Source organism: Geotrypetes seraphini, chromosome 4, assembly GCF_902459505.1.
Source record: "Geotrypetes seraphini chromosome 4, aGeoSer1.1, whole genome shotgun sequence".
NCBI lineage: Eukaryota > Metazoa > Chordata > Amphibia > Gymnophiona > Dermophiidae > Geotrypetes > Geotrypetes seraphini.
In genome coordinates, this window is record NC_047087.1 from 257,703,068 (window position 1) to 257,726,883 (window position 23,816).

At 42.4% G+C, this 23,816-nt stretch overlaps 1 protein-coding gene across 3 annotated transcripts in view; it reads right to left on the reverse strand.

Annotated features, from left to right (window-relative positions):
• HTR7 (5-hydroxytryptamine receptor 7) overlaps positions 1 to 22,338 on the reverse strand; it is a 99,772-nt gene extending 77,434 nt beyond the window's left edge. For all 3 annotated transcript variants that reach the window (XM_033941498.1, XM_033941501.1, XM_033941500.1), the window contains exon 1: positions 21,643 to 22,338. In XM_033941498.1, the coding sequence (XP_033797389.1) occupies positions 21,643 to 22,166 (524 nt within the window). In that variant the 5' untranslated portion in view covers positions 22,167 to 22,338. The remainder of the gene's footprint in view (positions 1 to 21,642) is intronic.
• Positions 22,339 to 23,816: the final 1,478 nt, after the last annotated feature.

Genomic DNA, 23,816 nt, shown 5'->3' on the forward strand with positions numbered 1-23,816 from the left:
CACAGAGCTCAGGACGGGTTACAGGTTAACATACATAATATACAGTCAACAGGTAATTTACCATAGTTAGTTTGTGATTCAGATTAAATTTTCTGCACTATTGATCACTATTGATGACAAAGCTTAGAGCCCCTTTTACAAAGCCATCATTGTGCTTGTAGGCAGTATTTAAGAAATTAATATTAAAAACATTTTAGTGGCATGAATGTCTATAGTTTATGAACTGTCACAGAGTCCTGTTTCTCCTGCCAGTTTGTTTTTTTTGGGGGGGTCAGCAACAACTAGAGGATTAAGGGGATAACTTCCCTTAATCCCTTCAATGGAGTTTCTCAATTGGAATAACTTTCTATAACTTGGATGTACCGAGTTCCAGGTCTACATACCAACATCCATGTTTTTGGACAAGACATCCCTTCCCCTTCTGAAATTGGAGCTGATCATCCATATTTTGGCCCCTCCCAGTTCTCACCCAGAACATGCCCCCTTGCCATAAGGATGTACAGCAGTTTTTCACAACTTTATAAAATTAGAATTTCGGCATACATGCAATATGGATATTTAAATGCTAATTTTCAGATGTCCAAAACACAATTAGAGCTTCCAAAATAAAGGCCATAATAAAATAGAAACTTGCATGAGCCATCTAGTCAGCCCAGCAAGATGGCTAGAATTGTACCTGCCGTTCTGTGCAGAACATACAGGTTACGTCCTCTATGCCTTTGTTTAGGATTGTACCTGCACCCCTTATGTCATTTGTTTTGCTTTGATCCCATAATGCAAGAAAAGGAACAAGCTGAAAGGAAAAGTACAGAATCACAACAGTTTGTTGAAATGCTGACCCAATGTTTCAGTGAAATGTTCCCTGTGTCAGGGATCCAACATCTAAAGCATAAATGCATTAAAATAACTATAATATACATAAAAAGCATATCGGGGCTCATAATCAAAACTTAAACACATCTAAAAACCCGTCCAAGTCGGCACTTGGATGACCTAAAAGAAAGGTCGTCCAAGTGCTGATAATCAAACCGACTTTCTGGACATGTTGCGGGACTTTATATGCCTCTAAATGCCGCTGTGCGCCCAGAACTGAAAGGGGCGTATCTGGAGGAGTGGTTAGGGCAGTATGTGGGCAGGTTAGGAGCTGACCCAGACTTAGTCGTCCTGCAGGGATAATCAAATGTTTTACTAGATCTAATCTAATCTAATCTAAACCTTAAGTTTATATACCGCATCATAGATGAAACTTAAACGTTGTGAGTTAGACCAGTGGTTCCCAACTCTGTCCTGGAGGACCACCAGGCCAATCGGGTTTTCAGGCTAGTCCTAATGAATATGCAAGAGAGAGATTTGCATATAATGGAAGTGACAGGTATGCAAATCTGCTCCATGTATATTCATTAGGGCTATCCTGAAAACCCGATTGGCCTGGTGGTCCTCCAGGACAGGGTTGGGAACCACTGAGTTAGACGATGTAAAAACAGGTATAAGTGCCAAAATGGTATCCAACGTGACCAGATAACCACCGCAGAGACAAAGTAAAGACCCCCACACACATTTGTATATTTGGTAACTCCATGAAGATGCAATACTTTATTTTTTATGGGCTTTAAAGTGTCAGATTAAGTTCTACATATTTCTGTATATTGTAGTTACTTTGGATGTATTTATGTTTTAGATGTTGGACCCCTGATGCATCCACAAGGCTAATCAATAGACTGGTGTCACAATAAAATACTATTATTTATTTAGGTACCATCGACTCGTGCTCAAGCCCTAGCAACTTGATGAGTTACAGATCTAAAAAGAAATCAGTTTTGTGCTAACAGCAGCCCTTATCTTTATTGATCCACTTTCTTGGTCTATACAAGAACTGCAAGGCAGGAGTTATATATCCTGGCAGCTGTCTGAAGATCCAAGAAAAACACACAAAAAAATTTAGAATGAAAGATGGGAAAATGTCACTGTTGAATTGATAGTATGACTGGATTTAATGCTATTTAAGTGTGATATTGAGACCTCTGATGCAGGCATATTTTGCAAAAATACTATTCAACCATGTCAGGTCACCAGTTCAATAAACTGTTGTGATTCCATATTTATTCTCCAAGCTGGGTCTGTTTCTTGCATCACTGTTCTTGGTCTGTGGGATCTGGTCCTTCTGTTTCACGCTCTTGCTTTGATACCATCCTCTTGCTAGGGGATCAAAGTTAAGCAAACATAAGATGTGTGTATTTAAACTTACTGTATGTTCAAACAAGCTTCAGGGCTTTTGCCAGTCCATCGATTGAAAAAAAATAAATAAATCAAATGAATCTCAAAGATGCAAATACAACCCAAGGAGATTATTTATAACACAGTTAGCCTCTGTTTCTGATTTTTACTTCATAATCATTTAGGGCAGTGGTCTCAAACTCAAATCCTTTGCAGGGCCACATTTTGGATTTGTAGGTACTTGGAGGGCCTCAGAAAAAAATAGTTAACATCTTATTACAGAAATGACAATTTTGCATGAGGTAAAAACTATAGTTTATAAATCTTTCCTTTTGACTAAGTCTTAATAATCATATTGTAATTTATAGCTAAAGAGACATATGAGCAAGAAACTGTTTTATTTTACTTTTGTGATTATGATAAACATACTGAGGGCCTCAAAGTAGTACCTGGCAGGCTGCATGTGGCCCCCAGGCTGTGAGTTTGAGACCACTGATTTAGGAGCAGCTCTGTAAAGTGGTGACTAAATGTAGGGGTGACAAAGAAGTACCCATAATACTTTGGCATGCCAAAACATAGGTGTAACAGCTTATCCAGGTCAATGGCAAACACAAACTTGTGTGGCTACATGTGCCTTCAATCAGTGGTGTAGCGAGGGTAGGAAATGCCCAGGGCAGTGATGTTCCCCGCACCCTCCTCTCTGCCCCCGCACCTTCTGCACCAACCTCCCCGTACCCTCCTCGCCACCCCTGCGCCTCCCATGCCCCCACACCACACTCGCACCCTCCCTTCCTACCCTGTACCTCTTTAAATCTTCACCAGCGCAAGCAGCTTCTCTGGCCTGATGCTCGCTCTTGCGTTAACTTTCCCTCTGATGTCACTTCCTGGCCCCAAGACACGGAAGTGATGTCAGGGGGAGCCAGGCCTGCGCGAGCAGTAGGCTAGAGTAGTTGCTTGCACTGGTGAAGATTTTAATGAAGCATAGGGGAAGGAAGGGTGGGCGCGAGCATGGCATGGGGGGGGTGAAGAGTGCCGGCACCCCCTACCAAAATGGAGCCCGTGGCGGTCTGCATCCCTTACTATGCCACTGCTTGCAACGCACCAGTCTGATACTACTCTATAAAGTCCATGGTATGCCACTGGCGCAGCCCATTTGCTATTAGGCACCATGTGATCAGCAGGCCAATTTTATAGAGTGGCACCACCTACATATATGTTTAAATGCTAATTTGTGATATCATCCATGCACCTAAGCGTTCCTATTCTATAAATTAGTGTGTGCAATTGGTACCTAAAATTGGATGCCCTTTCTAGAATTGTCAGCATTTAATAGCTTTCTTGTAGTCGATTTCTTTTTTTTTAAACTTTATTTAGTTTTTAATGCCAACAAAAAGTGCAATAAAATTTACATACAAATAATAATAATCAAATAAGCACTTATAAACAATCAGAATCTATACAAAAGCTAAAAATTCCCTCCCCCATCCATCATTACCATCAGGAATAATACCAAAACAAAAGATATTCCCCCCCCCCGACCCCTCCACTCCCATCCCCCTGGATGTGTGGGTGCAATACAATGGAAAATAAAGATAAAGGGCAACTATAACAAATCTACAAAAGACATCAATGGACCCCAAACCAATTTGAATATCTTGCAGTCGATTTCTAGAAGCCTAATTTTCTCCAGGATGTTACTTGCCTCCTCGTTATTTTAAACAGCAAAATATTAAGAGTCATTTCCCATAGAATAGTACTATACTCTCTTTCCATTTAAGTATGACATTATTGCATTTGAATGACATTTCTCTTTCTGGACCATCTGGTGCTGCACAGCATAAAGCAATTGGGATCATGTTACTTATTTGACTGATGGCAAGATGGCCAGAGAAAAAGGAACCACTTGGTAGCAGCCCTTCCTACCACTGGTCTACTAAGAAAATAAGAACATAAGAATTGCCGCTGCTGGGTCAGACCAGTGGTCCATCCTGCCCAGTAGTCCACTCACACGGCGGCCCTCAGGTCAAAGATCAGTGCTCTAAATGAGTCCAGCCTCACCTGCGTACATTCCAGTTTAGCAGGAGCTTGTCCAACTTTGTCTTGAAACCCTGAAGTGTGTTTTCCCCTATAACAGATTCTGGAAAAGCGTTCCAGTTTTCCACCACTCTCTGGGTGAAGAATTTCTTTATGTTTGTACGGAATCTATCCCCTTTCAACTTTAGAGAGTGCCCTCTCGTTCTCCCTACCTTGGAAAGGGTGAAAAGTCTGTCTCTATCTACTCAGTCCAGTACATAGATCCCCAGTGACTGCTTCCAGATGGTTCTTTTATTTTTTTTACATTGTCCACCATAGGCTTTTTATATTCAGGTTCTGGCAATATTCCAATCATTACATAGATAGGCAACCAGGTAAAGTTATGGCAGCCTTTTGTTCTGGTCTAACTTTATCCAGACAGTTACTTGGTTAATTTATTGAATATTGCTATTAACTGGGTAACTCCTGACCCTACACAAGGTCTGCCTTGGCCCCTCCTGGTACTACCCAAATAGTGCCAAGACACCCAGAATGGATAATGCCTCTGAAAATTCTGATATGGATTCAGATAATTTCTGCTCGACCTCATGTATTTTCTCATAATATGGCCCTCTTAAGGGTCATTTATTAATAGTCTGTCTGTTTAACTGTATTAACTTGCCCTGAGGATCACAGGGCCTATTTTATTACAATGGGTCCTGCAGCATATAATATATGCTAGCGCATTGGCATTTACACACTATTAGTAAATGGCCCTAAGAGTACAGTGGTACAAAAAAAATCCACATAAATACTTATTGTATCTAGCAGAAGGACCACTATCTGTCTCAGGTTCCATTCTATTCCTGAGGACCCTGCAGTAGAAAGCATGGATTATGCTTGTTAGCATTCTAACCACTAGTAAATGGCCTCCTTAGAAGGTTGAGATTTCTTTTAAAAGATCAATACAAAAGATTCACTACACAATCTATTCAAATTCCAAAAGACCCATGTATTATGTGTGATGTATTTTCTTGTAGGTTTAGTTGTGTACACACATGAAAGATGGAGACGCGTATTGGAATACATCTGCATATGAACAGTGTGGGTACTGGTAGAGTTTCATGTGAAAAAGGATATGAAGATGGGCGAGTTTGAAAGGAAATAGTGTATCAGATAAGTGAGAATGTTAAACGGATTGTGTAGGAGGTGGAGCCTGGTGAAATTTCTTTAAATGACAACAGCCATGATCTGCATCCTACAGGAAATTCTGTAACTGGGCACTGCCATTAAATGCTGCATAGACCTGGCATGACATCACAAGGATAAATGAAGCAAGGTATGTGTTAACTTGCAGTATTCTATGAGCTACAGTGTAAGCGGGAGTCCTGACCAAGTTATGGACAACACCAATAACAGGTGGAGGAGGTAAAACAGGTCACCATAGTGTGGACATATTGGGGGAGGCAGTGGTGTAGCGAGGGAGATTGGCGCCCGGGGCAGTGGCCCCTGGCATCATCGTACCATGTGTCCCTTCACTCTTTCCTGCTGCTTGAGTACCCCCTGCCCCCACATACCTCTTGAAATATTCGCTGGCGCGAGCAGCATCTTTCACCTGCTGCTCATGCCAGCCTTGGCTCCCTTCTGGCATCACGTCCCATGACCAGGAAGTGATATCAGACGGGAGCCAAGGCCAGCATGAGCAGCAAGTGGAAGATGCTGCTCGCGCCAGCATAAATTTAAAGAGGTACACAGAGAGATGAGGTGACAGCGCCTCCTGTGAATATGGTGCCCGGGGTGGTCCGTCCTCCTTACTATACCACTGGGGGGAGGGGATTATTCTATAAAGGAGGTGCTTTGGGCCAGCATATATCACCAGCACTTAGGCATCTATGGCTGGTGTTAAGTGCTTGAACCTAAGTGCATACATGCATTATACCTGGTAACATTAGTGTTCTATAATTCAGTGTATTGCAAACTATGTGCTGGGCTGAGATTCCAGGTGTGCCGTGAGGAGGAGAGACTCATGGTGAAAATCACGTCCTATAGGCAGTCAGCTGGCACCAGCGCCTCTTCTCCTCGCCAGTGCCTCTCCTGCTCCAGCACCCCCACTGATGGCTCAGGGCCTCGTCTGGAGGGCCTTTGCACATGCACAGACATTGATGTGATGACATAACGCATGTGTGTGATGTCATCACTTCAACATCCACGCATTTCCAGGTGCCCTCCAGCCATGGCCCAGAGTTTACTGTGCCGCTAAGTAAAAAAGTTTGCAGGACACTGCAATAATGGAAAGTACATGCCTACTTTCGTTCATAAAATATGCCCTATCAAATGCCCTCTGGATGTCAATGTACACAGGTTCACATTTATAGGATTATCCCCATATTTTGTTGCTGTTGAGAAATGAGAAACCACTAGAGGACAGGAAATTACAGAAAGCAAATATTAAATGTATACAAATAGCACTGCTCCTAGTACAGAAGACAATTCTTAAATACTGGATAGAAGAAAATGTGGCCCCTATGGGTTAATCTAATGTGCAAAATGGCATTCTGTGAATTGCAAGATGCTAAATTCAAGGCTAAGCCTGAGTTGTAGCATCTGTTTAAACCCAAACGCTGAGAAGACCCAAGAAGAGATGGACATCTGTTAAATAAGATGGTGCCCAACCAGGCCTCTGATTACTGAGTGACTCCAAGATTGGGATTAGTTGGAGTATAAGCATGAAAGATGAATATTGTATTGTAGGACTATAAAATGAATGTGGGGTGAAAGAGGGGACAATTTAAAAGGCAAGTGGAGGGGAAACAGCAGCAGAATATAATTGTGGGAATAAAAAAAAATCTGTGTCTTATTTCTGTAATGGATAATAACATAAGGAATGTAATTTATGTCAAAATGATGTTGGCGTACCTTCCAGAAATCTTAATAAAAATAAAATTACAGAAATCTCTGTCTTTTCTGCATTCAGACATAGCTAATTAATCTCCAGTCATACTGCCCCTGGGTTAACTCCTACCAACATTCTCAGTTGGATGTCATCTATAAATAGATGATATGCCACACCATACTTCAAAATAATGGCCCTTAAAGGTCTCACATAAATATTACAGTGGCAATACAGAGTAAAGAGGTAAATTACAAGCCAAAGGGAGTGACTTAGAGTCAGCATTATTCCAAAATCCACTTTGAGCCCTATCAGCAAGATAATACTGCAACCACAGTGCTCTCTAAGCTAAGCAGGAGTCCTCCAACTGTATTGCTACCAGTAGAGGGTGGTATTTCAATATTGTGTTTTCTCTCACTAGGGATAGGTATATTATCTGGAGTTCTGCAAAGTTTGCCTGTCCCCCTCCCTTTTGAAAATGTGATAGTGAAATAGCACTCCCCACTGGCAGGACTATAGGTGGAGGACTCAGCTTAGAGGGAACAGTGAATACAACCAGCTAAGAGCCACCCTTTGATTCCAACTACAGTAGCAGCAGAGAATGATTTACTATATCAAAAGCAATAGATAAATCCAAAAACACCATCCAAGAAGGCTAATCAGACCAATTCCATTCTGTGGCCCTTTCAAAGACCTACAGTGATTATAGCCCGTGGATAATCCTGTTTAATTTGAGTCTTACAACTCACTTGTTTTCAAAAAATGTTAAACCGTGTGGGGTACAATAACAGAAAACAATATTCATAACTTCCCCCTCTGCACCAAACCCACCCTCCTATCTTCCATAAAGTCCAGAAGCCCATAATAAACAACTTTCTTAATTTTCTCACAGATAGAAAGGTACATATGGGATAATATAAGGAATGCTCATCACAGATTTTTTTTTTCTAGAATGATCTCATTGCCATGCTACCATTCCAAACCTCAAGGGAAATTATTTGAGATAAAAAAAGACAATATCACTGACTTACAGCCCTTGGCCAGAAAGATAGGCAAGAGTTCCAACACAGATGGAAGATTTTACAGATACATGGATACAGACTATATTTAGTTGAATAGGCCAAACTCCTTCGGAGGTGTGTAAATATAGTGTACTTAGCTGCAATAGTAAACCTAATATTAGATGTGTAGGACGATTGATTTGGTATGAACATATGCAAATAAGTAGGATGATCGATGTGCTGGTAACGTAAGTAGGATGATTGATTATGCCATAATTATGCTGGTCTTAATAACTCTATATTGTAAGACTGCTACAGAAGCCCCTGTAACTCTGTATAGAGCCCATATATTGTAACACATCTACAGAAGCTCATGCAAACCACTCTGAATTGACTCCACAGTCATTAGTAGCGGTATAGAAGCTCACGATAAACAATAAATCCAGCCAACAAAATTTCTAGCTCCTTTTCCATTACTCAACCAAATAAGAGGCATGTGTCTGTAATATTTTTGAACTTGAGGTCTATAGGAAATGAATAAAAATTGCATAAGTATATACAGTAGATGTACTACAATCCCTTCTAAACTGGCTGCCTGGTCTATGAGTGAAACAGATACAGTAGTATTAATAGAACAACTCTGGTGACTTGATCTCTTCTGCACCCCATATTGTTGGTTAACATTGCACGTCTTCTAAGTAGACCAAGGGGAGTATGTGGCGCAGTGGTTAAAGCTAATAATAAATATATTAAAAATACGTGTTGTGAAATTCAGTTATGAGCAGGGATTCATCCAGACCATGTATACCAAAGATACAGCTGACATACTAGAAATCAAAAAGATGAAACGGAGAAAAATAAACCTCAATTGAGGGATGTTGGGACTACACAAGTACCCAACCCTCCACTCATCATCACGGGTTTATAAAAAACTCCAAAACATGTATAAATAATCAATTCTCACGTTTTTCATTCATACAAAATCTTCTTTTTGTTATTTTCTCAAAGTCTTTTTTATAAATTCAATGTAAATGTCAAGCAGTAGAAGGCCCGAATCCCAAACTTAACCACATTAATTAGCGAGGACTACAGCTGGATGCAATAAGTGTAAGCAGTTCTTAGAGATATGAAGCATACAAATGGAACCATGAAAAAATACACTCATCTGAAATCGAGGGTTTTCACCAAAGGCTTCCAACTCAAAATCCCGACAGAAAAGGCTTTCTGTTTCGCCCGGCGAGGGCTACTTCAGGGGAAAAGTGCCAACTCGAATATCTCTCTGCTTCTTACTGTCTACTGGTAGTAAAGCCGACTCCTCTCAGGACGGTCTACTGCTTGACATTTACATTGAATTTATAAAAAAGACTTTGAGAAAATAACAAAAAGAAGATTTTGTATGAATGAAAAACGTGAGAATTGATTATTTATACATGTTTTGGAGTTTTTTATAAACCCGTGATGATGAGTGGAGGGTTGGGTACTTGTGTAGTCCCAACATCCCTCAATTGAGGTTTATTTTTCTCCGTTTCATCTTTTTGATTTCTAGTATGTCAGCTGTATCTTTGGTATACATGGTCTGGATGAATCCCTGCTCATAACTGAATTTCACAACACGTATTTTTAATATATTTATTATTAGTTTCACGTTTGTGCCTCAACAAATTGGCAGTGGTTAAAGCTACAGCCTTATCACCCTGAGGTTGTGGGTTCAAACCCACGCTGCTCTTTGGACCCTGGACAAGTCACTTAATCCCCCATTGCCCCAGGTACATTAGAGATTGTGAGCCTGCTGGGACAGATAGGTGAAAATGCTTGAGTACCTGAATGCATTCATGGAAATTGTTCTGAGCTCTCCTGGGAGAACAGTATAGAAAAGTGACTAAATAAATAAATATTAAAACAGCAAAACTCTGATTTCCAGAAATAGTCATCCTTAAGAGACTGGATAAAACTGAAAGTTAATCTTTTAGTAGGGATGAAAAAGATGATAGAGGAAACACAACCAAATTGGCAAGTGGAAACGTAGCCTGAGAGCCTGGGAAACTAAGTTCGATTCCCACTACAGCTCCTTGTGACTCTGGGAAAGTCACTTAAGCTTCCATTGCCCTAGGTACAAAATAAGTTACTGCATGTAATATGTAAGCTGCTTTGATTGTAACTATAGAAAGGCAGTATATCAAATCCCATTCTCTTTTCCACTATTCAGTTGATTAGTATAGGCAAGCATCATTATCCTTTTTTTTTCTTTTTAATTATATATTTATTGAATTTTTTTCAATATAATCAAGCATAAACTTGTACAGAAAGGAAATTCAGCAAGAAACTAATACAAATGAAAACATATATAAAAGAATATCAAATATAAGCATAAATTTCAACTCAAGTCCTCAATCAGATCCAAGAAGGGTGATAGGCGAATCAAAGTAATTATATTATAAGCACATAAGCATTGCCTCTGCCGAGTCAGACCATAGGTCCATCATGCCCAGCAGTCCGCTCCCGCGGCGGCCCCCCAGGTCAATGATCTGTAGTGATCTATTACTCAAGAGCATTTTGTCTTGTATAGTAACCCTCTAATTGTACCCCTGGATTCCCTTACCCTTTAGGAACTCGTCCAATCCCTTTTTGAAACCCAAAACCGTACTCTGCTCAACTACCCCCTCTGGAAGCGCATTCCAGGTGTCCACCACCCTCTGGGTGAAGAAGAACTTCCTAGCATTTGTTCTGAACCTATCGCCCTTCAATTTTTTTGAGTGTCCTCTAGTTTTTGTTGCCCCCGCCAGTCTGAAGAATCTGTCTCTCTCTACCTTCACTATACCCTTCATGATCTTATAAGTTTCTATCATATCCCCTCTAAGTCTCCGCTTTTCCAGGGAAAACAGCCCCAGCTTCTCCAGCCTCTCAGCATACGAGAGGTTTTCCATGCCCTTTATCATTTTTGTTGCTCTTCTCTGGACCCTCTCGAGTATCGCCATATCTTTCTTTAGGTATGGCGACCAGTACTGGACGCAGTACTCCAGATGCGGTCGCACCATTGCCCTGTACATCGGGAGGATAACTTCCTTGGTTCTGGTAGTGATACCTTTTTTGATAATGCCCAACATTCTGTTCGCCTTTTTTGTGGCCGCTGTGCATTGTGCTGCTGGTTTCATTGTTTTATCCACCAAAACCCCCAAGTCCTTTTCTAGGTTGCCTTTTCCCAATGTCATCCCCCCCATCATGTAGTTGTACATCAGGTTCCCTTTCCCAAGTTCTTTAAACCAAGCAATAACTAGTTGAGTGAGATTAAAGCACCCTTTCCTAAGCTAAGCACTCTACCTTCTCCAGAGATGCAGTTGAGAGAAAGGCTGTCAGTTGAGATGGCTCAAAGAAAACATATTTGTGAGAATGATAATTAATTACACATTTACATGGATGTCGCAAGTAAAAGGTCGCCCCCCAGAGATATAACACCAGGTTTCCTTAACAAAAATTCTCGTCTCCTTCTCTGCGTATCCTCAGCCAAATCTGGGAACATCTGAATTTTACAACCTAAAAATTATTTTTGTTTATTTTTAAAGAAAAGTCTCAGCAACCAGTTTTTGTCTGGTGTGAGAGCTACTGTCAAAAGTAAAGTAGCTGGGGTCACTATTTCTTTATCAGATATTTCCAAAATATTAGATATATTCATTAAATCAGGTCCCAATTTCTGTTGTTGTTGTTGGTCCTGGGTCTTATTTGGAAGATAATAGACCTGCGTAAATGGTGGTAATGACTCTTCAGGAAGCTCCAATACTTCTGTCATATAGCGTTTCAACATTTCCCTCGGGGCTATCATAGGAACCCTAGGGAAATTTATCAGTCTGAGGTTATTATTACGAGAAAAGTTTTCCATTGCCTCCATCTTCCTTCTTAGGTTAGTATTGTCTTTAATTAATGCCTCAGTGATTTGTTGGGAGACTTTTAATTCTTGATGGACATTCTGTACTGAAGTGTTCGAGTCCTCAAGTCCAGTCTTTAAATTTTTAATCTCAGTTTCATGTTCATTAAGTTTCTTTTCTAATTGTTGTAATTGCGGATTTATGGATCTTGCCAAATTGGCTACAAGATCCCACAGAGAGTCCAATGTTACCTCTCGGGGCTTCTCAATTTGAAAAGGTTGTAAATTTAATTTGGTTAGCTCACCCTCTGGCAGCGTGTCTCCTACAGCAGTCTGTCGAGTTCTCTCATCCCCCACCGTTTCCTCCTCAGTCTCCTTGCTCAGACTCCTCTGCACCGGCAAGGAGTCCTGCAACACAGTCCCCCCGTTGTTCTCCTTAGCCTCCGGGAGGAAGTGAACTCTGACCACAGGAAGTACCTCCTCTCGCGGGGAACTGGTTGACTGAGGGCATGGGGGAGGTGCTCTTACTTCGGGGCTCAGCGATGTCTCCGGCCCCATGGAGAGCGACATAGATGCGCCCCCACCATGCGTCTCCTGCAGGGAACTCCCCGAAGCTATTGACGTGCCCTGCATTCTCCTCATCAGTTCCTTGATGTTACCGAAGACGGCCGTTCTGGAGCGCTGCGAGGCTCCAGCAGCGCTGTGTCCCCTCCTCTTCTGCATTGCAAAACAGGTAACAAATTTTGAAAGGGCACAAAGATATTTTTTAAGGAGCTTCAGGGAGAGTGAAGCTCAAACAACTCCTCGTGCGGCCATCTTGGATCTAGGAAACTTCTAGCTAAGCATCATTATCCTTAACATACACATAAAGCAGGGGTGCCCAATATGTCGATCGCAATCAACCGGTAGATCAGGAAGGCAATGTGAGTCGATCGCAGAGCCCATCCCATGATAGCCTTCCTCTCCCCGACGTCAAAGACGCCGACGCCAGGCATCCAGTTTAGTCTGTTTTTTGTTATTTCGGGGGTGGCGGCGGCAGCAGCAGCTTGAAAAAGAAATCAACCTGGCTGGGGTCGGTGTCATGCTCTGGAGCTTCTACAGCCTTCCTATCTGGCCCTCTCCCTGCTACTTGCATCCGGCCACACCCCCTGCTCCGTGGCTCTCTTCAGCAACTCAGCAGCAGCGACTGACACAAGCTTCTGACGTTGGGGCCCACCCTCTGCAAGTCCCGCTTGTTTCAACTTCCTTTTTCTACAAAAGCAGGACTCGCAGAGGGAAGGCCTCGATGTTGGCAGCCTGTCTTGATCACCGTTGCTGAAGAGGGCCCGCAGGGCAGGGTGTGTGGCTGGATGCAGGTGGAAAGGAGAGGGCCGGATGCAGGACTCGTGGGTGAGGGAGGAGAACGAGAGAGAGAGAGGGGAGGGAAACAAAAGGAAATATTTCATACTAGGCTGGGCCGGAGTGGAAGGAGGATGGAAAAATTCTGGCTACAAGAAAAGGGCAGAAAGCTGAAAATGGAGATAGTGACACAAAGAAGAGAAAGGGTAAGCAGGACCTACTGAATAAGGATAGAGATAAAGAGGGGACATGAAGAGGAGGTGAAATAGAGACATAGAAGTAATGCTGAAAAAGGGAGGGGTGGAGATAAAGACATTGAAAGGGCAAAGGACAGAGACAAATGAAGATTCTGAAAAAGTGGTGAGATAGAATCAGCTCCGATCCCCATAGGGAGGAGCGATGGCAAATCGGCCGAAAGCCGTTGCCAATAGTAGCCGGGGGGGGGGGAGGAAGGGGGGCAGGTAGATAAGAGAGGTGTGGGAGGGAGGCCGCCCCCTTTTCAGCGAGGCAAGAGCTCGGAGAAGGAGGCAGCATATCCTTTCTCACAGCTCCACCGCAATCTATCCTGATTCTTGTCGGCGATATCGGCCTTTGGAGCCCTTCACCACCCTCCTGATTCGCTGTAATAGTAAGTTTTCTACTCCGTTGCCGGGTGGGGGTAATTGCTCCCGCCACGCCGCGGCCGCGGTCCTCTTCCGGCGCCGGCCGCGCGGTGCCCCCCCCCCCCGATTGGCGCTTTCAACCTCGTCGCCGTGGTCCGCCGCTAGTGCCTTCATCCGCCTTCATGCGGCGGCCGGCCACGTGCGCCGACTCGTCCACTGTCTTCCACCTCCGAAAATCGCCTCCGTTTCGTCGGCTGCCCGGCCGCATGCTGATTCGATGGGGCGGACCGCCCCACCACCGCCCCCCCCCCCCCTGTAATCAGCGGCCTGCCCGCCTGCCGTTTCCTCAGGAGCACTGGGCGGCCGCTCGTGCTTTTAAAAAAAAAGCTGAAAATGGAGATAGTGACACAAAGAAGAGAAAGGGTAAGCAGGACCTACTGAATAAGGATAGAGATAAAGAGGGGACATGAACAGGAGGTGAAATAGAGACATAGAAGTAATGCTGAAAAAGGGAGGGGTGGAGATAAAGACATTGAAAGGGCAAAGGACAGAGACAAATGAAGATTCTGAAAAAGTGGTGAGATAGGGATATAGGTGAGATGGACAAAGAAGGGTGATGCTGGAAAATAGGTGGAATGGTAATTCTGACAGACACAGAAGGGAAATGCTGGATCAAGGAGAGATGGGGCTCAGGCTGGATGGAATGGGGAGAAATGCCTGATTGGCCCGGAACTTCCTCTCCTACGTCAGAATTGATGTCGGGGAGCAGACTGCTGGTCAGCTTCTGCAGGGAGAGCTTGGGGCGGCGGTGGCTTGGAGGCCGTTCCCCGATAATGGCGGCGACAAACCGAGTGGCTTGGGGGAGGGGAGGGAGAAAGAAAGAAAGGGGGCAGGCAGGGAGACAGAAAGAAGGGGGAACAGGGAGACAGAAAGAAAAGGAGGCAAGGAAACAGAACGAAAAAGTTGGGGGAGAGAATGAGGTCTGGAGGAGAGGAAACATACAGGAGGCTGAAAGGGAAGAAATATTGGATGCACAGTCAGAAGAAGAAAGTGCAACCAGAGACTCATGAAATCACCAAACAACAAAGGTAGGAAAAATGATTTTATTTTCAATTTAGTGATCAAAATGTGTCCGTTTTGAGAATTTATATCTGTTGTCCCTTTTGCTAAACCACAATAGCATTTTTTAGCGCAGGGAGCCTATGAGCATTGAGAGCAGCACGGGGCATTCAGCGCAACTCCCTGTGCTAAAAACTGCTAGTGTGGTTCAGTAAAAAGGGAGGGAGTATATTTGTCTATTTTTGTATGGTTGTTACTGAGGTGACATTGCATAGAGTCATCTGCCGTGACCTCTTTGAAAAAAAACCGGAATATGAATGATAATTAATATTTTCTCTGCCTTTCAGTGTGCTTTGTGGGTCTGTTTGTTTTTTATTTCATTATTGGTAGATCATTTTGACTTGGTCATTTTAAAAGTAACTCACAAGCCCAAAAAGTGTGGGCACCCTTGTTATAAAGGGAGTAAACCAGTCACACAGTGTGAAGTTAGTTCAATAAAGCAAGAAGAAAACCCACTAGGTTCCACAAAGTCACAGGAGAGGCAAGGCAATGAAAAGTAGGTAGACTGATGATACAGATGAATAGTCTTTATTAAGTGTCTAGACATAATGCAAAGTCTTAATGACAAAATCCAAAGTCTTCAATATATAAGGTATGATCCAATCAGGAAACTCATTGTGGACTGAGAAGAAGAAGGCGTCATCAGAAGTCAGCCAGCATCGGAGATTATAGCGGATGGCTCTCCGGGTATGAGAAGGAGAGGCATTGTCAGAAGTCAGCCGGTGTCGGAGATCAGGGCAGGAGCGTTGCTGGGGAAACCGCCGCAAACATCGCAAACCACTGAAGGCTCTTACTGCGCATGCGGTGACATAGAGCCATGGATCAGGGATCACGGCCGCACGAAATTTCAACTGTGCATGCGTGCTAAGGATTTTATTATAGCAGATGGCTTCATCTTTCTTTTAAAACACATGCACTAAATAGATCCTTTGTATTCTTGGAAAACAAAGAATGAAGCCAACATTAGGAAACGGAATTCCTGCAATATTGGCAGGAGGTTGGGGCGTTAATGGTAACACTTTGGAAAACCTGGCAATTAAATAGCATTTTTCTCGGAAATATAGTGAAAAATGTTGAACGAATCAGTGCAGTTTTTATTAAAATGTGCATTGGGCACAAACATGTGGTGCAGGGGTTGCTGTGGTAAACAGATAACAGAGAAAGTAGAGCCACAGAGCTTTATAGACTGTTTTTAGTAAAACTGTTCTGCTTTTTCAAATTTCCAGTTCAAATTCTCTTTTAGAAATGACTTACATTATTTCATTAATCTATATTCATTGCAGGAAGCCAAGTGTTTCCAAAAAGCCGTAAATGAATATTCACCTGAGAGAAAGGGCATCCATGATGATGAGTGATATTATTGATGCAAATTGTGCCCTATGAGGGGCCGCTGAAAAGTTCTCAGCCCAACCAAGAAGAGAGTGATGTGGAGCCATGAAACTCACAAGTTATTCCACACTTTTCTTGACACTTTTCATTGCAATGAGGCAAATGCATCTTGTAAATGGGCACAAGTATAGGGAAACCAAGCTATTGTGATGTCACCAATGAGGTTGGCTCTTAGGCATTGGAGGATTGAGGCATTATGACATCACAATACAAGGGGCTGCTGAAAAGTTCTCAGCCCAACCAAGAAGAGAGTGATGTGGAGCCATGAAACCTACAAGTTATTCCACACTTTTCTTGACACTTTTCATTTCAATGAGGCAAATGCATCTTGTAAATGCGCACAAGTTTAGGGAAACCAAGCTATTGTGACATCACCAATGAGATTGGCTCTTAGGCATTAGAGGATTGAGGCATTATGACATCACAATACAAGGGGCCACTGAAAAGTTCTCAGCCCAACCAAGAAGAGAGTGATGTGGAGCCATGAAACCTACAAGTTATTCCACACTTTTCTTGACACCTTTCGTTTTCATTTCATATCATTGAAACAAAAAGTGTCAAGAAAAGTGTGCAATAACTCGTAAGTTTCTTGGATCCATATCATTCTCCTGGTTGGGCTGAGAACTTTTCAGCAGCCCCTGGTATGTGGACACATTCCAAAATCAAGCATCATGTTTTATTTAATGGATAGAAATAAAGAGCAAATAATGCAGTATGCATGAGTAACAACTAATAAGTTAATAATAGATGACATTTCATCTTAAAATCTGCGCATAGATACTGTAGAGCAGTGATTCCCAACCCTGTCCTGGAGGAACACCAGGCCAATCGGGTTTTCAGGCTAGCCCTAATGAATATGCATGAGAGAGATTTGCATATGATGGAAGTGATAGGCATGCAAATTTGCTTCATGCATATTCATTAGGGCTAGCCTGAAAACCCAATTGGCCTGGTGTTCCTCCAGGACAGGGTTGGGAATCACTGCTGTAGAGTTTGCAGTGTGATATTACATTACATTACATTACATTAGGGATTTCTATTCCGCCATTACCTTGCGGTTCAAGGCGGATTACAAAAGGTTAATTTAAAAAAGACAGAGTTACATTGATTTGCTAGAGAGGTAAGTTGTAGATCTTAGGAGCATTTAGAGGTCGTGTTGTTATTGCTGTTTCAGGAATTTCTTGAAAAGTGTGGTTTTTATTTCTTTTCTGAACGTCCTATAGTCTGGGGTGGTCATCAGAAGGTTGGAGATCTGGTTGTCCAGTCTTGCGGCTTGGGTGGCCAGGAGGCCGTCGTGTAGTTTTGTTCTTTTTACTTCTTTGATTGGGGGGGGTATGAATGGGGAGTGCGTTTTTCTGTGTCTGGTACTGGGTGCTTGAATGAGGCGATTGTTCAGGTATGATGGGCTGTCTCCGTGTAGGGTTTTAAATAATATGCAGTAGAATTTGAATTGGATTCTTTCTTGGATTGGGAGCCAGTGTGAGTTGACGAAGGCTTCAGTGATGTGGTCATGTTTTTTCAATGAGTAGATGAGTCTCAAAGCTGTATTTTGGATTGTTTGGAGTTGTCTTATCGTGGTTGCAGGACATGGAAGGAAGAGTATGTTACAGTAGTCCAATATACCTAGTATTAGGGATTGTACTATAAGTTGGAATTGTGTTCTTTCAAAGAATTTTCGGACTTGTCTCAGGTTTCTCATGATTGCGAATGATTTTTGAATTGTTTTATTTATTTGCGGTTGCATTGTGCAGCATCTGTCTATGGTCATGCCTAGTAGTTTTATGGTGGTTTGGATGGGGTATTTGGTTGTGTTTATGTCTAGGCTGGTTGTGGTTTGGATCTTGTCAGTTTCTAGGAGGATGAATTTGGTTTTGTCTTGGTTGAGTTTTAGTTTGTGATTTTCCATCCAGGTTGTGACTGCTTCAAGTGTTTGGTGAAGTTTGTCTGTCATGGTAGGTTTAGAATGATCGTATGGGACGAGGATGGTGATGTCATCCGCATAACTATAGGAGGTTATGCCTAGATTATCCAGATGCGTTCCTAGAGAAGCAGTGTAGAGATTGAAGAGGGTAGGGGATAGTGGAGATCCTTGTGGTACGCCGCAGGGGTTTGACCAGGATTCTGACTTTTCTTTGTTTGATTTTACACTGTAGGTTCTGAGTTTTAGGAATCCTTCAAACCAGGAGTATACTTTGTCTGAGATGCCTATTGCATCTAGGATCTGTAGGAGGATGTTGTGGTCTACTAGGTCGAATGCCGCCGATAGGTCCAGTTGAATGAGTAGCATTTTTTTCCCTGTACTAAGTTGTTGTCTGACGGTATCCATAAGGGAGCCTAGTAGTGTCTCTGTGCTGAAGTTTGTTCTGAAGCCTGATTGCATGGGGTGGAGTAGGTTATGGTCCTCTATGTAATTGGTGAGGAGTTTGGCTACTAGGCCTTCTATAATTTTGACATATAGCGGAATTGAGGCTATAGGTCTAAAGTTAGATGGGAGGTTTTGTGGTGCTTTTGGGTCTTTTTGGATTGGGGTGATGACAATTTCGCTGAGGTCAGCAGGGAATGTGCCTTCTGTGAGCGTGATTTGGATCCATTGTAGAGTTATGGTGCGGAATTTTACACTAGAGGTGGTAAGGAGATATGAGGGGCAATGGTTGAGGTCACAGGAGGCATGGCTGTATTTTTTGTAGAATTTGTTGAATTCTGACCATTGTATGTTAGGGAATTGAGTCCAAATTCTGTCTGCTGCGATTGCCTCTTTTCCTGTAGGGTGGATTGTGATTGGATTTTGATGGGATGGGTTAAGGATGAGTGTGGCTCTGGTGTTGGTGATTTTGTTCTTGAAGTGTTCTGCTAAGAGGGTGGGTGATGGTGGAGGTGTGTTCGTGGTGGTAGTGTATGGTTTGGTGTCTGTTAATTCTTTCAGGATTTGGAATATTTTTTTGGAATCTTGGGTTTCCGTGCCTATGAGATTAGTATAGTAGCTTTTCCTCTTATCTTTTAGTAGCTTTTTGTATTGTTTGTTGATTTTTTTCCAGTCGGTTTTTGTTTGATCTTGGTTCTTTTTTCTCCATTTTCTTTCTAATCTTCTACACTGTCTTTTGAGTTGGAGTAATTCATTATCAAACCATTGGTCTGATTTCCTGCTGGTTCTGGTTTTGGTTTGTAGGGGTGCCAGATCATCAAGGATGTTGGTGGATACATTTTTCCAGTGGGAGATGAAGTTTTTTGGGTCGCAGTCTTGGATAGTTTCGTCTACATTTGACCAGAAAATGGTTGGGTCGATATGTTTGCGTGAGGTATAAGTGGTTTTTTTTGATTGAGGTGTGTGTTTGGTCTTGGTCCAATTGATGTTGAAGTTATAAATGTAGTGGTCTGACCATAGGGATGGGGACCATGTTCCGTTAGGAGTTTGGATTGCTGGATTGGATGGTTGGTGAGACATGAATGCAGCAATGTCCAGTTGATGACCTTTTTCATGGGTGGTTTGTGGGTTTAGGATCTGGAAGGATAAGGCATTGAGGAAGGATAGACAGTTATTTGTTGGTGTGGAGGTTGTGTCTTCTAGGTGTAGGTTTAGGTCTCCTAGGATGAGGTTATATTCAGCTGTTAGTGAGTTTAGGTAGATGAAGTTTTCGAATTCAGGTCTCACTGTGGTCCAGTTTCCTGGTGTTATGTAGCATAGCAAGCAGTTTAGAGAGTTTTTTAGTGTTGGGTTTGTGAGTTGACACGCTAGGAAATCCATTTGTGGAGTGGATGTTTTCTAGTCTTTCTCTTGTTATCCCTAAATATATTAGTTTCAATATACAGTATACACTTGTTAATTTCTTGACTACAGTACACGTGGAAAATAGACTTCTAGATCTAAAGTTCATTCTTAAAAGATACCAAAGGAAAGACCAAGAATAATTAGGAAAGTTGACAAAAAGCTATCCACGATCAAAGAATAGCATATATTATGTGCAGCACCTCAAGAAATCGTGAGTCTCAGGTTTTTCCCAGCATTAATGGACATAATTACATTGTCTCTTTGTGAGGAAACCATTCATGGCAAAGCTTTAAACCAATCTAGTTCTGAAACAAAACATCACAGCTTAACTATGTTTTTGGTACTGCTCTACTGGATAGAATTACATCAATACCAGTTAATGTATGCACACTCATTTGGAATGCTAGAAAATAATAGACTTTGGATAAAAAGTGAATTATCATGTTCTGTTAATAAGATAATAACAAATGCACCTGAAAATATGTTCAAAACTATTTTCAAAGTGTTCCTCCTATTCTGGTCCCTACCTATGTAAGAAAATGGCTAAGGAGCTCTTAAGTTTCCTATATTATGCAACACCTGAACCTTCAATTAAACTTGCGAGACTGTAGGATGCACAGATTGAACCTGTTATTCAAAATGTCATCATTTTAAAGTGAAGGCAGGCTTATAGTCTCTGAAGATGAAATTGCATTAGTATTGATCCCAGAGAGATGAATCCAAACATGATTATGATACGCTTCTTTACGGTTTAGGAAGAAATATCGTTCTCGGCTCTAAGTACAAAACACACCAATAAATATAGTCATTTGGGCGTTTTGCTAATTCTGCTGCATGGAAAACATCCTTAGGGATTGACAGGTTCCTGCCTGTCCTTCAACCAGGCTTCTAGATATTAATGGTTCATGCATCTTTGAATTTCATGTTTTTACAACTTCTTATGCAGAATGTGAAGTACTTGGAATTTGTTCTTTCTTTTAATACGTTACTAAACGGTAGCTTGTCTTCCTCCGTTACTATACTTTCTGGAAAGAATCACAGTAGAAAGCAGAAGAGACCCCCTTGTGGATTTTCCATAGTTAAAATAACTGCTACTTTTTTAACATGTCTAGGATGTTTAAAAATTCTAAGGGCTCCTTTTACAAAGGCGCGTTAGGGCCTTAACGTGCAGAATAGCGCATGATAACTTGCCGCACGCACGCTAGACCTTAACGCCAGCATAGCGCACGGTAAAATCCTGTGCGCGCTAAAAACGCTAGCGCACCTTAGTAAAAGGAGCCCTAAAATGGTTATACAGGGGTTTAAGCACTAATTGAAATTTCTCTTTTAACCTAAAACCTTGCAAATGTGATACTAAAACGCTTTTTTTTTTTTTTTTTTAAGAAAGGAGATAGGCAAGCAGGCACTCAGAGGGCTGAAAAGCAAAATACACATAGGTAATTTCTACTCACCTATCAATACTTATGACACAAAGAGTCATAATTGAAGCTGTGCAACACATCACATCCATAGCAATGAAGACATTGCAGAAAACGTGTCCAAAAATCCATTTTCCTCCAATTAGGTCTGTAACGCTGACAAAGGGCATGACTGCCACTGCCACTGAAAGATCAGCCAAAGCCAGAGAAACAATTAAATAGTTAGAGGGCTGTCTTAATTTCTTTACAAAACACACTGAAATTACTACTAAACAATTCCCAGCGATAGTTAGTAAGGTGATCAAAGAAAGAATCGCCCCTATGACAAGTTTCTCAAAGGGTCCATAATACAGGATTCGTTCCCCACACTGAGTGTTATTTTCTGCGGAAAAGCTAGAAGTTGGCATAGGACTTGAGGTGACATCCTGAATAATCTTCAGCAGACGTGGATTCAAAGAGCCAGAAATCATTCTAGCTGTACTTCGGTCTCGAAGATCCTCTATCACAAAGTATCTGATGTTACCATAGATGTGACTGCCGTTGATTTCAATAACCATTGTGACTTATGTCACCCCATGAAGACAGCCCCAATATATTGGACCCTAAATGATCACTATGTAGTTGTGGGGCGGGGGAGAGGGGGTATTTCCCCCCCACAAATGTTCAGAAAGTTCCTCTTCCACTGCTATTACTGAAAACACTATAACAAGCTGGTTGGATTTGGAACCAAATACTACCTTTGTAATCGAATCAGTCGTCTTCAGTCCGGTTATCTGATCATTGCCAGGTTTCACAGCTTTAAACTTTCCTTAACTTCTAGGACTGCCGCAGATCTACGAGGGATTCTCAGTTCACTGCCAAAAGGACACTTACTTTCAGAGCTCGCGTGACATCATCAGGTACAACTGGAAACCCTTCGGGGGGGGGGGGGGTGTCAATAAAATACCTACTGCCCCTGAATGTAGCTCGCCTTGAGCTGCAGATGGAAAAGGTGTGAACTAAATGAAAACCCCCCCCTATTAGAGTAGGAAAGATTTCCAACCGGTTCTTGCAACAGAAATAAAACAAGATCTGTGCTCTTTATACGTGAACGAAAGTTATATTAGACGACCTCTTTCTGCTCCCAAGTCCTCGGAGGAGCCCTTGTCTCCCTCGGCAGCGGTTCAGCTCCTTTCTCGAGCCCCTTCCGGGCAGTTTGCTGGGGAGGGAGAGAACGGAACGCACATGACGGAGGAGAGGGAGAGGACGGAACGCACAAGAAGGGCGCGAGGCAGGGCTCGTGCTCCCTGATCCGGCCCTTCCCCCCCCTCCCCCAGCCATTTGAAAGCTCGCTCTATGTAAACTTTCCGGGGGGTTAGAAACGGCAACAGACACAGCTGTGGAATGAGGGGCTAAAACGCGGACCTGCACACATTTGTGGCACTGGTTAAGAGGTATAGATTATTTTTTATGAGATGTTGATCAATTGAAAAATGGGCGGGGGGGGGGGAATTAAGTCCTGTCTTTATTCTATTAAATTTATTGTGCTGTAATGTTAATATTTTATGTAAATGCATCATCTTTGTCTGCACAATTGAAGTTTTGAAAACGAATAAAGAATTTTAAAAAAACAAAACAAAACCTCAGCTGTTAGTAAGTGAAGATTTTTAAGGACCTGCGTTTGAGATCCGCGAGGTCCGTGTTTTACCCCTTCCCACAGAACTTTACAGATGGAGCTCTCATATATATGGATTACATCTTGGAACCCAAGCACAGTACCGGGTAGAGCTTGCCCAGAAATAGCTAAGAAGAAAAAAATTAAAAAATTTAAATTGAATCAGGTTGAGCAGACTGGATGGACCATTCGGGTCGTTATCTGCCGTCATCTACTATGTTACTATGGATGGCTGAACTCAAACGATGGTGGTATAGCATCCGTTAGCTTTTGGGTCCTGCTTTCAGCAGCTCGTGCGCCTGCTTTGCTGCATTGCTACAGTGGCTGTGAGGCTTTCTACCACACAGAATATAGGAGATAGCTTTCTTTCCAACACAAGATCTAAGAAGACTTTGCTTTGTTTTAGGCTGGGGCTGCGGAACTGAGTCTCCAAAGTCTGGGATGTCAGACTGGATGCTGTTGCATGAGATGATGAGATGGGAGGAAAAGCAGCTAGCTAAAGCTTTCAGGGACGGATAGGTCATCGTTTTACTGTTTAAGTAATGCCTTCCCT